The 15,393-nt window shown below is 42.2% G+C and overlaps 1 protein-coding gene across 2 annotated transcripts in view; it reads right to left on the reverse strand.

The window, feature by feature from the left end:
• The window catches only part of CTSC (cathepsin C), a 73,732-nt gene that overhangs the window by 47,590 nt on the left and 10,749 nt on the right, over positions 1–15,393 (reverse strand). Inside the window, exon 3 of one of the 2 annotated variants that reach the window (XM_029602290.1) lies at positions 9,693–9,777. The exons of the other annotated variant lie outside the window; for it this stretch is intronic. Coding sequence (XP_029458150.1) covers positions 9,693–9,777 — 85 coding nt within the window. The remainder of the gene's footprint in view (positions 1–9,692; positions 9,778–15,393) is intronic. 2 annotated transcript variants of the gene reach the window in all.

Raw genomic sequence — 15,393 nt, forward strand, 5'->3', positions numbered from 1 at the left:
CCTTTACAACGGCGAGAAGTTATAAAATAGGATCATAGATATTCACAGTGGGAGCTGTTCATTAGACATGCCGTATGCAACTCAAAAAGGAGGCGGCGCTTTTATATAAAGAAAAGTATTCAAACCCCCTTTCTCATGCAACAGTGCATGCACATTTTACACCTCTTTATAAACGAGAACTGAAGCTCTAATCCATATCATGGAAACTAAAGGGTAAGCAGGAGGGCATCAGAACATGCAACATGAGAAAAATGTTGCCAGTTAGGAAAGCAAAGCCAAATAAGAACATAACATAAGAAAATGCCATACTGGGTCAGACCAAGGGTCCATCAAGCCCAGCATCCTGTTTCCAACAGTGGCCAATCCAGGCCACAAGAACCTGGCAAGTACCCAAAAACTAAGTCTATTCCATGTTACCATTGCTAATGGCAGTGGCTATTCTGTAAGTGAACTTAATAGCAGGTAATGGACTTCTCCTCCAAGAACTTATCCAATCCTTTTTTAAACACAGCTATACTAACTGCACTAACCACATCCTCTGGCCACAAATTCCAGAGTGTAATTGTGCGTTGAGTAAAAAAGAACTTTCTCCGATTAGTTTTTAAATGTGCCCCATGCTAACTTCATGGAGTGCCCCCTAGTCTTTCTACTATCCGAAAGAGTAAATAACCAATTCACATCTACCCGTTCTAGACCTCTCATGATCTTAAAGACCTCTATCATATCCCCCCTCAGTCGTCTCTTCTCCAAGCTGAAAAGTCCTAACCTCTTTAGTCTTTCCTCATAGGGGAGTTGTTCATTCCCCTTATCATTTTGGTAGCCCTTCTCTGTACCTTCTCCATCGCAATTATATCTTTTTTGAGATGCGCCGACCAGAATTGTACACAGTATTCAAGGTGCGGTCTCACCATGGAGCGATACAGAGGCATTATGACATTTTCCGTTTTATTCACCATTCCCTTTCTAATAATTCCCAACATTCTGTTTGCTTTTTTGACTGCCGCAGCACATTGTACTGACAATTTCAATGTGTTATCCACTATGACACCTAGATCTTTCTTGGGTTGTAGCACCTAATATGGAACCTAACACTGTGTAATTATAGCATGGGTTATTTTTTCCTATATGCATCACCTTGCACTTAACCACATTAAATTTCATCTGCCATTTGGATGCCCAATTTTCCAGTCTCACAAGGTCTTCCTGCAATTTATCACAATCTGCTTGTGATTTAACTACTCTGAACAATTTTGTGTCATCTGCAAATTTGATTATCTCACTTGTCGTATTTCTTTCCAGATCATTTATAAATATATTGAAAAGTAAGGGTCCCAATACAGATCCCTGAGGCACTCCACTGTCCACTCCCTTCCACTGAGAAAACTGCCCATTTAATCCTACTCTGTTTCCTGTCTTTTAGCCAGTTTGCAATCCACAAAAGGACATCGCCACCTATCCCATGACTTTTTACTTTTCCTAGAAGCCTCTCATGAGGAACTTTGTCAAACACCTTCTGAAAATCCAAGTATACTATATCTACAGGTTCACCTTTATCCACATGTTTATTAACTCCTTCAAAAAAGTGAAGCAGATATGTGAGGCAAGACCTGCCCTGGGTAAAGTCATGCTGACTTTGTTCCATTAAACCATGTCTTTCTATATGTTCTGTGATTTTGATTTTTACTACCAAGGTGACAGTCACCAACAGACCAATTCCATGACCTAAAAAAAAGGAAGGAAATGAACATAGTAGATAAGAAATATTGACCAAAGGTAGACTATGATTGCTGAGGAATCAAAAGGCTCTACTTAGAGCTATATACATATTTTTTTGAAAATACTACCATCACTGGTCACCCTATTATAGAGGTATACACAAACACACATCGTCTGAGAAATCAACTAATGCCAAAGCCCACACCAGGAGATATACATTAGTAAGTGAAACACATACAACTTCAGATATGAGCACCTACTGGTTAAAAATGGATCAAACACCCCACTCCACCAAGAAACAGGACACCCAAAAGGTTGAGTATGTTAGATAAACTACAGAGATGGGCCCAGAAATCACAACCAAAACTGCATTCATGTTTCAGGGACTCTCAGTTTATTAGACTGCAATCACAGATTTCAAGACAACCTTCCTGAACATCGGAAACACACAATGCTCAAGTCTCCAAATGCCATATATTCTTACATTCCGAGGATTGCTAGTACAATATACAATGAAGACTAGATTATCCCTTGGGCAGGGTTTAAATCCATGAATTGTAAGGTGGATTCATAGATTGCAATTTTATGCTCTCTCCTTCATACTAGCAATATATCATGAATCTATTTCCAAGCAAAAAACGGAGTTGACAATTGAAAACAACTCAAATACCCATAAAAATCACTACACCTCCCGGATTGCAATCCTCATAAAAAACATAACAAAAAGTTACTTCTCCAAATTAATTTTTGTACTAAGACACATACTGTTAAACAAAATCGTAGAAAATTCTCTCTCACTCCGTGCACAATTAAGCTCTGGAATTCCAAGCCAGAGGATGTGATAAAGGCAGCTAGTATAGCTGGGTTTAAGAAAGGTTTGGATAAGTTCCTAGAGGAAAAATCCAGTCACTGCTATTAATCAGTAAGGACTAGTAGCTTGAGATGTATTTAATGTTTGGGTACTTGCCAGGTACTTGTGTCTTGGATTGGCCAATGTTGGAAACAGGATACTGGGCTTGATGGATCCTTGGTCTGACCCAGTATGGCATATCTTATGTTCTTAAACACCCTTGTAGTAAAAATAATTCCCCTCCTCACACCTAGTGCTCTAGAATTGGTATTATTTTGCTTAATAGAAGTATCCTCCTTTTTTGAGTCGCATAAATTCTGTTTGAACTTGTTGATTCGGGGAACATAGTCACTAGACAAAGCCTCTGATTAGAAACAGTATTCTGAACTTAATAGGAATAGTATAACAGCAGGGATCCTATAGGATGCAGTGAAATGTGTAATCAAAAGGGAAGGTTAATTGTTCTGTGTGCTTAGAAAAGAGAACAAAGGGATGGTCTGAATAAAAAATAAGATACTGCTAGCCATATGTTAATGGAAAGGCATAAACTAGTTATGTTAAATTATAATAGAAGAATGGGAAATAGAAGAGTTAAAGAGAAATATTATAATTGACTGTTAGATGATCGGGGGGGGGGGGGGGGGGTGTTAATGGGGCACTTAGGGAAGATAAGGCCATCCTGGAAAGACTAAATGAATTCTTTGCTTCAGTGTTTACTGAGGAGAATGTTGGGGAGATACCAGTTCCTGAGATGGTTTTCAAGGTTAATGATTCATATGAACTGCCCAAATTCATGGTGAACATGGAAGATGTAGTAAGCCAGATTGACAAATTGAATAGTAGCAAATCATTTGGATTGGATGGCATAAATCCTAGAGTTCTGAAAGAACTCAAAAATGAAATATCAGACCCATTACAAATAATTTCTAACCTATCATTAAAATCATCCACTGTACCTGAAGACTGGAATGTGGCCAATGTATCCCTGATATATAAAAATGGCTCCAAGGGTGATCGGGGAAACTATAGGCTGGTGAGCCTGACTTCAATGCCTGGAAAAACTGTGGAATCTATTATAAAGAATAAAATCACAGAGCGTATAGATAGGACATAGCCAGCAAGGATTTACCCAAGGGAAGTCTTGCCTCACAAATCTGCTACATTTTTTTCAAGGGATGAATAATCATGTGGATAAAGGTGAACCCATATATGTAGTGTATTTGATTTTCAGAAGGCATTTGACAAAGTCCCTCATGAGAGGTTTCTAAGTAAACTAAAAAGTCATGGGATAGGAGGAGATTAAAAGATAGGAAACAGATTAGGATTAAATGGTCTGTTTTTACAATGGAAAAAGATAAGCAGTGGAGTGTCTCAGGGATCCGTACTTGGACCGGTGCTTTTTAATATATTTATAAATGATCTGGAAAGAGATATGATGAGTGAGATGATCAAATTTGCACTTGACAAAATTATTCAGAATAGTTCAATCACAAGAGGCTTGTGATAAGTTACAGAGAGATTGGAAGACTGGGCGCCCATATAGCCGATGAAATATAATATGGATAAGTGCAAGGTGATACATATTAGGGCAAAATAACCCACGCTGTAGCTACACAATTTTAGGAGTTACCACCCAGGAAAAAGATCTGGGAGTCATAGTTAATACATTCAAATCAGATCAGTTTGCTGTGGCAGTCAAAAAAAGCAAACAATGTTAGGAAGTATTAGGATGGGAATGGCAAGTAAAACCGAAGATGTCATAATGCCTCTGTATCGCTCAGTGTTTAGACCATAACTTGAATACTGTGTGCAATGCTGGTCACTGCATCTCAAAAGAATGTACGGTTGCACTGGAGAAAGTACAAAGAAATGCAACCAAAATGATAAAGTGCATGGAATGGCTCCCCTTATGAGGAAAGTCTAAAGGAGGTTAGTGCTGTTAAGCTTGGAGAAGAGACGGCTGAGGTGGACTATGATAGAGGTCTAGAATATCATGAAAGAATTGAATGGGTAAATGTGAAATGGTTATTTACTCTTTCAGATAATACAAGCACTAGGGGGCACTCCATGAAGTTAGCGAGTGTCACATTTAAAACTAATCAGAAAATGTTTTCACTCAATGTGCAATTAAGCACTGGAATTCATTGCCAGAGGATGTGGTTAAGACAGCTAGTGTAGCTGGGTTTAAAAAAGGTTTGGAAAAGTTCTTGGAGGAGAAGTCCAGAAACTGCTATTAACCACAGGGAATAGCCACTGCTTGTTGCCAGCAATAGTAGCATGGGATCTCTTAAATGTTTGGGTACTTGCCAGGTACTTGTGACTTGGATTGGCCATTGTTGGAAACAGGATGCTGGGCTTGATGGACCCTTGGTCTGACCCAGTATGGCATATCTTATGTTCTTATATGGAAATAATGGCAGATAAAGTACTGGCCTACCGACAAATTCCAGCTGACTAGGAGTATCATACATATTGGGGCCTTTATCTTCCGTTTTTATTTTATTTACCAGTATTTATTATTACCAACGAACTGGAGAAAGATCAGTGTGGGGGGGGCGGGGGAGAAGAAGACTTTTCCCTACTGATTTTCTCCTGTTTCTATTGATTGTAAGAAGTACTAGAAACTTCCCAGGAGAAACAAAATAAAACCTGAAAAATGAAGGTCCCTGCATGTTATTAGATTGCTGGGAGTGGATGTAACTTAAAAAGCTTCATATGTTCTATGTTATCAGGCACACTGGAGTTTTGGTAGTCGGACAAATCGAATATCTAAATCCAACTTATTGCCTCTCTTATGCAAAAAACTTCTAAATAAAAGCTCTAGTACTGGATCTTGAAGTGGAAGAGGCTGTCAAATCCCAACCCATGGGAATAGCCCAGGTGAAGAGGGCAATTCATTCTTCTTTTCCCCCCACAAATTCCACTTTCATCTAGGTCAGCAGCTCTTTTTAATAAAACGTAATGGGGGCTTTGGACCCATCTAACAATAAGATCAATTTCAATAGGCAGATGGCAAAAATCCAGTACAGTGCAGTTCATTACCATCCCGTTTCACTTTTAAATTATGAAATTGGTCACATTTTTGGCACAGAAGCCTGGAGTGTCGTCTTCCCAGACTAATCGAGACCAAAAACGGGTTTTCTAAAAGAGCAGGGGCTGACCTTATTCTTAGTTTTGACCCAGCAGTTTCCTCCTGCATCTTTGGAGCCCTCTGGCACCAAGAGCCTTCATTCACAACTACCCATAGATTTTGTCCTTATTTTACACCATAGTGCAGTCCTACAAATCTGACGGCAGAAAGAGGCCACAAGGCCTCAGTCTGGCCAACCACACTACTCTAGCTGCAGTTATTTCTTTTCATCTCCTTTAAAAGGCCACGATGAGAACTTAACACTAACTTTCCTCCTAGGTTCAATTTATGAAGGGTTTAAGCTGGAGTTGAGAACATTGTTTATCTTTTTCTCTAAACTCCTCTATATGTAACTTTGCAAATGAGTTGAAAGTATTTGCTGACCAAGAAGCCTTAAAATTGCTGAAATGTCTGTAGAAAGGAAATATCTCCAGTGCTAACGTGCAACAGTAACGGACACAAAATGTTGTATCAATAGCACTGCACTCTGAAGAGGCTTCACGGAACGGCTCCAAGAGGCCTTCACTGGTACACTAGTGCAAATTCGGAAGGAAGGGTTCCTCTCCTGCCTACTTACCCCCCCCCCACCCCCTCCACCAACTCATGCACACACTGTTCCTTGCCACCACACCCCACGTCATCCTGCTCTTTAATCAAAATGTATTGACCAGAGAATTTTTTTTTGTAATCAACAAAATTATAATCCTCTAACCAGTTCAGCCAGCTACTAGATGGATAGGGTCTTTCCTTTTCAGTTTAAACCGATTTTCACCCATAAATTCCTGGATTTTACAGGAATTTGCATTCTGTTTAAACAGATATTCACCTGAATTTTAGGATGATTAAAAAGCTACTACAGAGCTGCAGATGCAGTGTTTCAAGGCCTCCAGTCACTGCTGGAAGCCAGTGTGGGCAAGAGCATCGCCACCAGTAAAAGCGCTCACACTCCAATGCTGCCCATGCCACGTTTCAAGTCCCGTCTCCTCGCCCTCCAAGCAGCCAAAGTACCCACTGTCTGGTGCCGTGAATGCATTTCAAAATTGAAAAAACTGGAAAAAATGCGACTGAATAATAATCAAAAAAAGGAAGTCACATTTATCTCATGGTTATATCGATAAGGAATATCCTCATACCAGGGCTAATGCACACTTCCGCCTAACGGCGTCTTTTACTTTTATGTAAACACACCAATTTGGCTGCCTATTTAAAGTGCAATCATAGGGTAACCTTTGTTTTCTTTAAAAAACCATGGTTAACATACTGCCGCTAATTTTTAAGCAGATTTTATAATTGAATTTGACCACTATTTTTTTCTTTTTGTATTTTTTTAGCTTTGTTTTTTTTCAAAAATATCTTCTCAAAACACTCATTTACTCATTTGTTCATAAATGCAGAGAAGCAAAAGTCCCAACAGTTCATTTGAACTGTGTTTTGAGACTCTTACTTTATTGAGAAGAGACAAAGAAGATAATGAGCAAATGAGTTTTTTGGACTTGTTGCTTTATTGAGAAGATATTTTGAAAAAGAAGAAAATCACAATTGAGAAGATATTTTTGAAAAAAAACAAAAAAGTTAAAAAAATACAAAGAAAAAAATAATGGTCAAATTCAATTATAAAATCTGCTTAAAAATTAGCGGCAGTATGTTAACCATGGGTTTTTTTTTTAAAGAAAACAAAGGTTACCCTATGATTGCACTTTAAATGGGCAGCCAAATTGGTGTTTGTACATAAAAGTAAAAGACGCGGTTAGGCGGAAGTGTGCATTAGCCGTGAATGCATTTCAAGCAGGCCCTGTCCACTAGGCTCTCTGGCCCTGCATAAAAGCAGAAGTGCTGTACTGCAGATCGAGGGAGCCTCTGTAAGCAGCTGCCAAGGGGGAGAGAAGCCTGGAGCCACCCCCGGTAAGGATGAATGCTGTAGCAGAGTATGTGTGGGAAGGAGACCCAGCTCTATCCCCATCCCCTGCATGTTAGGCAGGGGATGGGGATAGAGCTGGGGATGCGTGGGAGAATCCGATGTTTTATCCTGGCTTCCGGCCACCAAGATAAAAAATATTGACCCAGAAAAATTGAGTCATTTTTTACAAATGATTTTCTCTTGTTTTTGTCCTTGTCGTAACAAGCCCCGATACATTCCCTGGAAAAATAAAGAACAGTACAAAACGAAAATGAAAGTCCCTATAGATGGAATCCTGCTACTCACAAATTCCCATCACCCATCCTTACATTTATGGTTTCAAGAGACATGAAATATTCACACAATGGAAATGATTCAAACGTGAAAGCATCCAGATGTCCCTTGGGTATGGAAATCATTCATGGATGTCTTTAATGAGGAGCGTGTTAATCGGGGTCACCATGATCCTGTATTTCTGGATGTTTAAGTTGGATTGCTTTTTTTTTTTTTTGTTGTTGCTGTATTTCATTTGATGTGTTGTAAAAACCTATTTAAGTAATTTATTCTCCATTATCTGTTTTTCTTAATGCTGGAATTCTGGCACTTAAATTATAATCTTACTTTTTAAGTTTCCAACTATATATGTACTGTATTATACTGAATATTTGTACTAAAGCTGGAATATTTTTTGCCAGTGTAAAAATAAGAAATTAACTCCAATAGTTTAAAAAAAATAATAATTATTTATATATATATATATATATATATATATATATATATATATATATATATATATATATAAAATCAAAGAGACAAAATAAAGCAAATACAATCTGATACCCAATGAAAGAGCAGTCGGTCACTGGGCGGCTCAACAAAGCCTCCCGCCCCTCCCCAGCTCACCACGTATCCTCAGAGTGCAAAAAGATAGGCATGAACCCCATTTACCTCTACTCTACCAGCGTAATCTTTCAAACTGCCTTTTTTTTTTAATTTTCAGTGGGGGCGAGGCTTATTCACTCCGCTTTACTCATGCATGTGCCAGGTAGCTGGGGAAGGGGGGCGCCAAGGGTCTTTGGCAAGGAGAGGTGGGGGGTGGGGGGTTATATTAGGGGCTCATGGTTGCATTTCGTTTATCTCCAGTGTGTGTGAAAAATACCGAGCTCATGGCTTGTGTGGCAAATTTATGAACCAGTTCAAATTGAAAGCCAGCTGGAATTTAGAAGCCACCCCACCATGTCTGCTAATATGCTGGGGCAGTGGTGGGAGAAGCGAGGAAAAACAGTATTGGGGGGGAGGAAAAGGGGAATGACACCCAAAGATTTTGTTTTTTTAAATGACAAATTGTTTTTGAGGTGAAGATGTAAAAATGACTATCTAGTCCTAAAAACCAATGAGGCAGGAAACACCACTATTTAAACCATGGTGGCTGCATTTTTCTGCAAGAATAGGTCAAAGGGTTATAAAATACAGTTCCTGTATGTGGTTATGGATGTTACTATAATGGGCCTAAACTAACGCCTGAAAAGATGTCATCGTTTCAGAGGGCTCTGTAACACTGCCATGCAGCTACGAATGCGTGTCATCTTCCTGCCAATACAGACTTGTTTTAAAAATTAAACAGCAGTGAACCATTTTGAAATGAGCTCCCTGAAAACATGTATACTGTGTAACGCTTAATGTAACCTGCGTTGGCAAAAAAACCCCCAAAAAACTATCAAAGTAGGATATGGTCTTTGTAAAATCATGCACCAACATATTGGAAACTAGTTCTTGAAATATTTCAGGAAAATAAAGTTCTACAAGTTTAATTTTTTTTTTTTTATATTGCTGATAAAAAAAAAAATAATGCTGTGTACACAACTACAGAGTTCAGTAGCTTCTGTGTGGCCTGGACTGCAGTATTTTTTTTTTTTTTTTTTTTTAAACACATGCACAACAAAATGAAGCCAATGTTTGTCCTTGTAGACCTTAAGGCTAAGACATGACAGCTTACAAACATTATGAGAGTAGGTGTATCGATGCTGGCAAAAAGAAATGAAACATATGTCTTAATATTACTTTGCATGCAGCTCTACAAGTTATATTAGCAAGCTCACCCAATCGGTTCCTGTGATGGGCCAAACCATAATTCCCCACACTGCCGAAGTGCAAGAACAATTGATTCGTAAAATCAGTGACATCCTAAGAAAATTTTTACAATGGATGAGGTTTGACTCACAAATACAGCTCAGACAGCATATAAAAATCACATTTCATGTTCTCATACATCATGAATTTGGAAGAGATGTAGGATTCCATTAGCTGATGGCATAATGTCTGAAATGTTTGACAGTAGTTAGAACAGAAGATCTTTAATTAGTACTCCTCCCATGAAAGTGTACTAGAGATAAACATATGCAGTTCACAACAAGCCGAGGCACTATTCTCCTTGCACTGTCAAGTCACAAAGCCTGTGAGGTCTTATGTAAAACCAATCGGGCCTTATTTTGCAGCCAGACATTACTATACTTAGCTCAAAGACTTGCTACACCTGTATGTAAAGCATGTTCCCATTAAAGTTGTACAATCATTTTCAAAAATAATGGGGTGGATTTTAAAAGGCCTGCGGCGCCGGTGCGCCTATTTTGCATAGGCCACCGGCGCACGTAAAGCCCCGGGACGCGCGTAAGTCCTGGGGCTTTGGAAAAGGGGTGGGGAGGGGGCATTTCGGGTGGGCCTGGGGGCATGGTCGAGGCCTCCGGACCAGCCCCCGGGGCCGGAACATGGAGTGGGGCTGCCGGCCAACGCGCGCAAAGTTAGGGGGGGGTGGGCGGAGGGAACAGGCAGCGCGCGCTGGGCTCGGCACGCGCAGGTTGCACAAATGTGCACCCCCTTGCGTGCACCGACCCCGGATTTTATAAGATACGCGCGTATCTTATAAAATCCAGCGTACTTTTGTTCGCGCCTGGTGCGCGAACAAAAGTATGCGATCGCGTATTTTTTTTTAAGATCTACCCCATAGTGTTTACTAATGTTCTTTCCTCTTCGTCCTGCCAGACCAGCCTTCACAGTGGGTTTTGTTCCCCTACCAGCAGATGGAGGCAGAGTCCCAGACCTCTTCCCTGAGGCCACCCTCTATATAAGCTGGTTCAGCAGGGAAGGAGTCAGTAGTTCTCTGCCTCTAGCAGCAGGTGGAGCTGGTTTGGCAGGATGAATAGGCAAGTGTGACTGCCCCCCCGAGGTCACTTTCCCCGGGGAAGCGTCTGGACCATCCTTGGGATGACTGCCCTCCTAGAGTCACTTTTCCCCTCCCCCAGGTCGAGCGATCAGGCCTTGTGGCCTAGCATTTCCCACATATAGAAAGCTCAGGCAGCGGTGGAGGTGAGCAGGCCCAGTGCCAAAAGGACCGCGGGACCTGGCCCAAAGTCCCCACAAACGCCTCGCAGCATCGAGGTATGGAGAGGGGCAGTTAGTGACCAGCGTGTGGGGCGCAGCACGTTCCGATTTTTGTGCCTCTGGACAGCTCCCTGTCCCCTCCCAGACAGCCTCGGAAGAGGAATTATCCTGGGGGGGGGGGGGGGGGGTTCTCTTCGGAATTTCTGCTCCTGATGCACAAGGTTTATAAGGAAATGAAGGGGAAGCCCATGGGCACAGGCATCAAAGGCTCTGACTCACCTCTGCTGCAGGAAAGAGGAGGAAATTGACAGTTAGGGAGGAGGAGAAACCCAAGCCCCTTCAGGAGCTCCTGTCACATGAACAGGACGACTCCTCCCAGGGGGATTCCCTAATAGGTCATCCTATCCTCATGGGAATTCAGAAACCAGCAAGGGCCTTCCCCATACATTCTGTGATCCAAGATATGATTAATGTGGAGTGGTCCTTGCCAAAATGTTAGACTACAGAGTAGAAGGAATATGGAAAAACTGTATGTGGTGGAGGGCCTGCTGGAACTGCCCTAAAGTGGATGCAGCAGTGGCTGCAGTCTCCAAAAAGATGACTATCCTGGTGGAAGGAGAAGCAGCTCTCAGACTTGCAGGATAGAAGGATCAAAACAATTTTAAGGAAAGATTTTGAACTATTTACCCTAGCACTACGCTCAGTGATCTGCAGCGAGGGCCTTACTTTGCACAATGCAGTAGGTCAGGCAGAAGGGGCCAATAACCAAACAGTTGACACAAGAAGAGTCCATTGCAGCCTATGTGGCCGATGACCTCTATGACCCGATTAGGATTACGGGCAAGCAGGCCGCCAGTAACAGGATGGCAAGGCACCTTGCGGCTGAAGAGCCAGGCAGCAGACTCAGCATCTAAGGCCAAGCTATGCAAACTTCCATTCAAGGGGAAATTGTTGTGTGGGGAGGCCCTGAAGAAGGCCCAGAAGTCCAAACCCTTGAGGTTTCCAGAGGACAGACGTAGGAGACTACAGAGATGGGGCAACATTAGGCTGCGGCCCAGGACACCAGGCAGGCTAGATAAGATTCCAGCCAAGTGGGGAAGGCAGGGCACATAGGCAACCCTTTTGCAGGGACCAAACATAGCTCACGAGGCATAGGAAACAGAGTTCATACCTTCAAGGGGGCATAACAACATTTTGAATATCCACGCGAAGCTTCCGCAGGTCGGAGACAGATTAAGAGTTCTATCATGAGTGGGTTCTCAAGACTATATTACCCAGAACTAAAGAGCATTATAAGGGAGCAGTTCGTCCCTTCGCCCTGTAGCAGAGTAAAGATGCAGGCAGTTAGATCTCAAAGCCACTGCCCCATTTCCCAGTCAGGAAAAGGAAGAGGCACAAACTCCATATTTTTCATAGTGCCAAAAAAGGCCAGCTCTTACTGCCTAGAGCTGGACCTCAAGAAGGTGAACCAAGTGCTGAGAATCCCACATTTTAGAATGGAGGCCTTAGAGACAGTCAAGGCAGCAGTAAGAAGGGGCAAATTTCTCTCCTCCCTGGACCTATCTGCACATTCCTATGTGGGAAAGCTTCCAGAGTTGTTTGCACTTTACTATCTTAGGCAATCACTATCAGGTCCAGGCGTTACTGTTTGGTCTGGCAACAGCCCCTTGTACCTTCACAAAGGTCTTGGTAGTTGTAGCAGCTGCCCTGCACAAGGTGGGAATCAGAGTTCATCCTTATCTAGACTGGCTAATAAGAGTGGACTCAAAGCAAGAAGGGGTTGCAGTAAAAAAGGGTCATATGACAGCTAGGAGCCTTGGGATGGATAGTAAACAAATGCAAGAGCCATCTCTGCCATCTCAAATGCTGCAGTACCTCAGGGCACTGTTCGATACAAGCAGAGGGATGCTGGAAAGATCTGGAAAGAAATAAGACGAGTGAGATAATCAAATTTGCAGATGACACAAAATTGTTCAGAGTAGTTAAATCACAAGCAGATTGTGATAAATTGCAGGAGACTGGAAAATTGGGCATCCAAATGGCAGATGAAATTTAATGTGGATAAGTGCAAGGTGATGCATATAGGGAAAAATAACCCATGCTATAATTACACAATGTTGGGTTCCATATTAGGTGCTACAACCCAAGAAAGAGATCTAGGTGTCATAGTGGATAACACATTGAAATAGTTGGTTCAGTGTGCTGCGGCAGTCAAAAAAGCAAACAGAATGTTGGGAATTATTAGAAAGGGAATGGTGAATAAAACGGAAAATGTCATAATCTGTATCGCTCCATGGTGAGACCGCACCTTGAATACTGTGTACAATTCTGGTCGCCGCATCTCAAAAAAGATATAATTGCGATGGAGAAGGTACAGAGAAGGGCTACCAAAATGATAAGGGGAATGGAACAACTCCCCTATGAGGAAAGACTAAAGAGGTAAGAACTTTTCAGCTTGGAGAAGAGACGACTGAGGGGGGGATATGATAGAGGTGTTTAAAATCATAGAGGTCTAGAACGGGTAGATGTGAATCTGTTATTTACTCTTTCGGATAGTAGAAAGACTAGGGGGCACTCCATGAAGTTAGCATGGGGCACATTTAAAACTAATCCGAGAAAGTTCTTTTTTACTCAATGCACAATTAAACTCTGGAATTTGTGGCCAGAGGATGTGGTTAGTGCAGTTAGTATAGCTGTGTTTAAAAAAGGATTGGATAAGTTCTTGGAGGAGAAGTCCATTACCTGCTATTAAGTTCACTTAGAGAATAGCCACTGCCATTAGCAATGGTAACATGGAATAGGCTTAGTTTTTGGGTACTTGCCAGGTTCTTTTGGCCTGGATTGGTCACTGTTGGAAACAGGATGCTGGGCTTGATGGACCCTTGGTCTGACCCAGTATGGCATTTTCTTATGTTCCTGCTGGAAGGAAGGATAGTCAGGCTCAGCAGCAGGTGAACAGGCGGATATCCACCAGAAAGCCCAAAGCAAAGGCGTATCTTCAAGTGCTGAGATAGATGGCGGCAGCCATCGAAGCAGTGCCTTGGGCAAAGGCACACATGAGACCACTGTACCAGTATCTCCTAGCAAGCGGAGCACCACAAGAACTGGATTTTGAGCAGAAACTGCCATTGCCGGAGCATGTAAAGGAAAGCCTATGTTGCTGGTAGTAGAACGATAACCTAGCCAGACGCTCCAGTTTGGAACCCCATCAGTGGGCCGTACTGACAACAGATGCCATCAGCAAGGGCTGGGGGTGCTCTATAACAGTCAGGTAGCACAAGGGCTCTGGTTGCAGCAGGAGAGTAACTTCCTGAAACAAGTTGGAGAGCAGGGTGGCACTCCTAGCCCTAATCAGATTCAGAACAGGGGTGAGAGGTCACCCAGTCTGGATCCTCTTGGACAATGCGACAACAGTAGCCTACATCAACGGGCAGGGACGAACTGGGAGCTCACAGATGGGGATAGAAGTCACCCACCTAATGATGTGGGCAGAGTGTCACCTGCAGGATCTCTCCGTGGTCCATATAGCAGGAACAGTACTTTCTAAGCTGCCAAAGATTGGATACAGGAGAGTGAGAGCTATCTAAGGAAGTGTTCCAATGGATAATGGCTCAGTGGGAGCAACCCCAGTGGGTCCTCATGGCCAAGAGAAGCAAATGCAAAAGCAGCAAATTTTTTCAGCAGGAGGAGAGATACTGGCCCAGCAGTGGCCCATAGGAGTTCTCCTCTACGTCTTTCCTTTAGGGGGGATGACCAGGAGGTTTGGCCTCCCCAGGCAAGACCCCTCTCCAGAGTAGTTGCACCTGGAATTTAATTTGTTGTTTTCTTCCCTTTGTTTTTAAAAGGGTCACCATTTCCTAGGGGGCATGGGACGCAGCAAGGAATACGAAATTCATGATAGGTTCTTTACCCAAACTGGTGCTAACGACGTCTTCCCTGCTGAGCCAGGCTATATAGAGGAGGGCCTCAGGGAGGATGTCTAGAACTTTGCCTCCATCTGCTGGTAGGGGGACAAAATCCACTGTAAAAATTGGTCTGTCAGGCCTTTCGGAAAGAATCTGCAAGGTAAGATCTAACTGTACCTTAACAGGAGTTGGAGGGGTGGAGTTACTATCACAATTTAAATTTGACATTCTAATCTCTACAAATGGTTTATCATTTGAAAGTAGATTTCTGGAGACAAAAAAAAGAAGATGCATTTTGCTCAAACACTCAAAAAGATTTCTCCATTGTCTGCCCATAGGTCAATGTTTAGGGCCAGACTCAAAACTTTTATGGAAATACTTTTCTGGGCTCTCAAGGAGATCAGTGGACATACAACTCTGCACCTGTGACAGCTGTCCAATTGTGCAGAACATTTTATGGTGTTATTCAGAGAGCATCAAAGTATCATGGTTTGTGCAAACTCTTTGAATATAACAG

This window comes from Rhinatrema bivittatum, chromosome 5, assembly GCF_901001135.1.
Source record: "Rhinatrema bivittatum chromosome 5, aRhiBiv1.1, whole genome shotgun sequence".
NCBI classification, from domain to species: Eukaryota; Metazoa; Chordata; class Amphibia; order Gymnophiona; family Rhinatrematidae; genus Rhinatrema; species Rhinatrema bivittatum.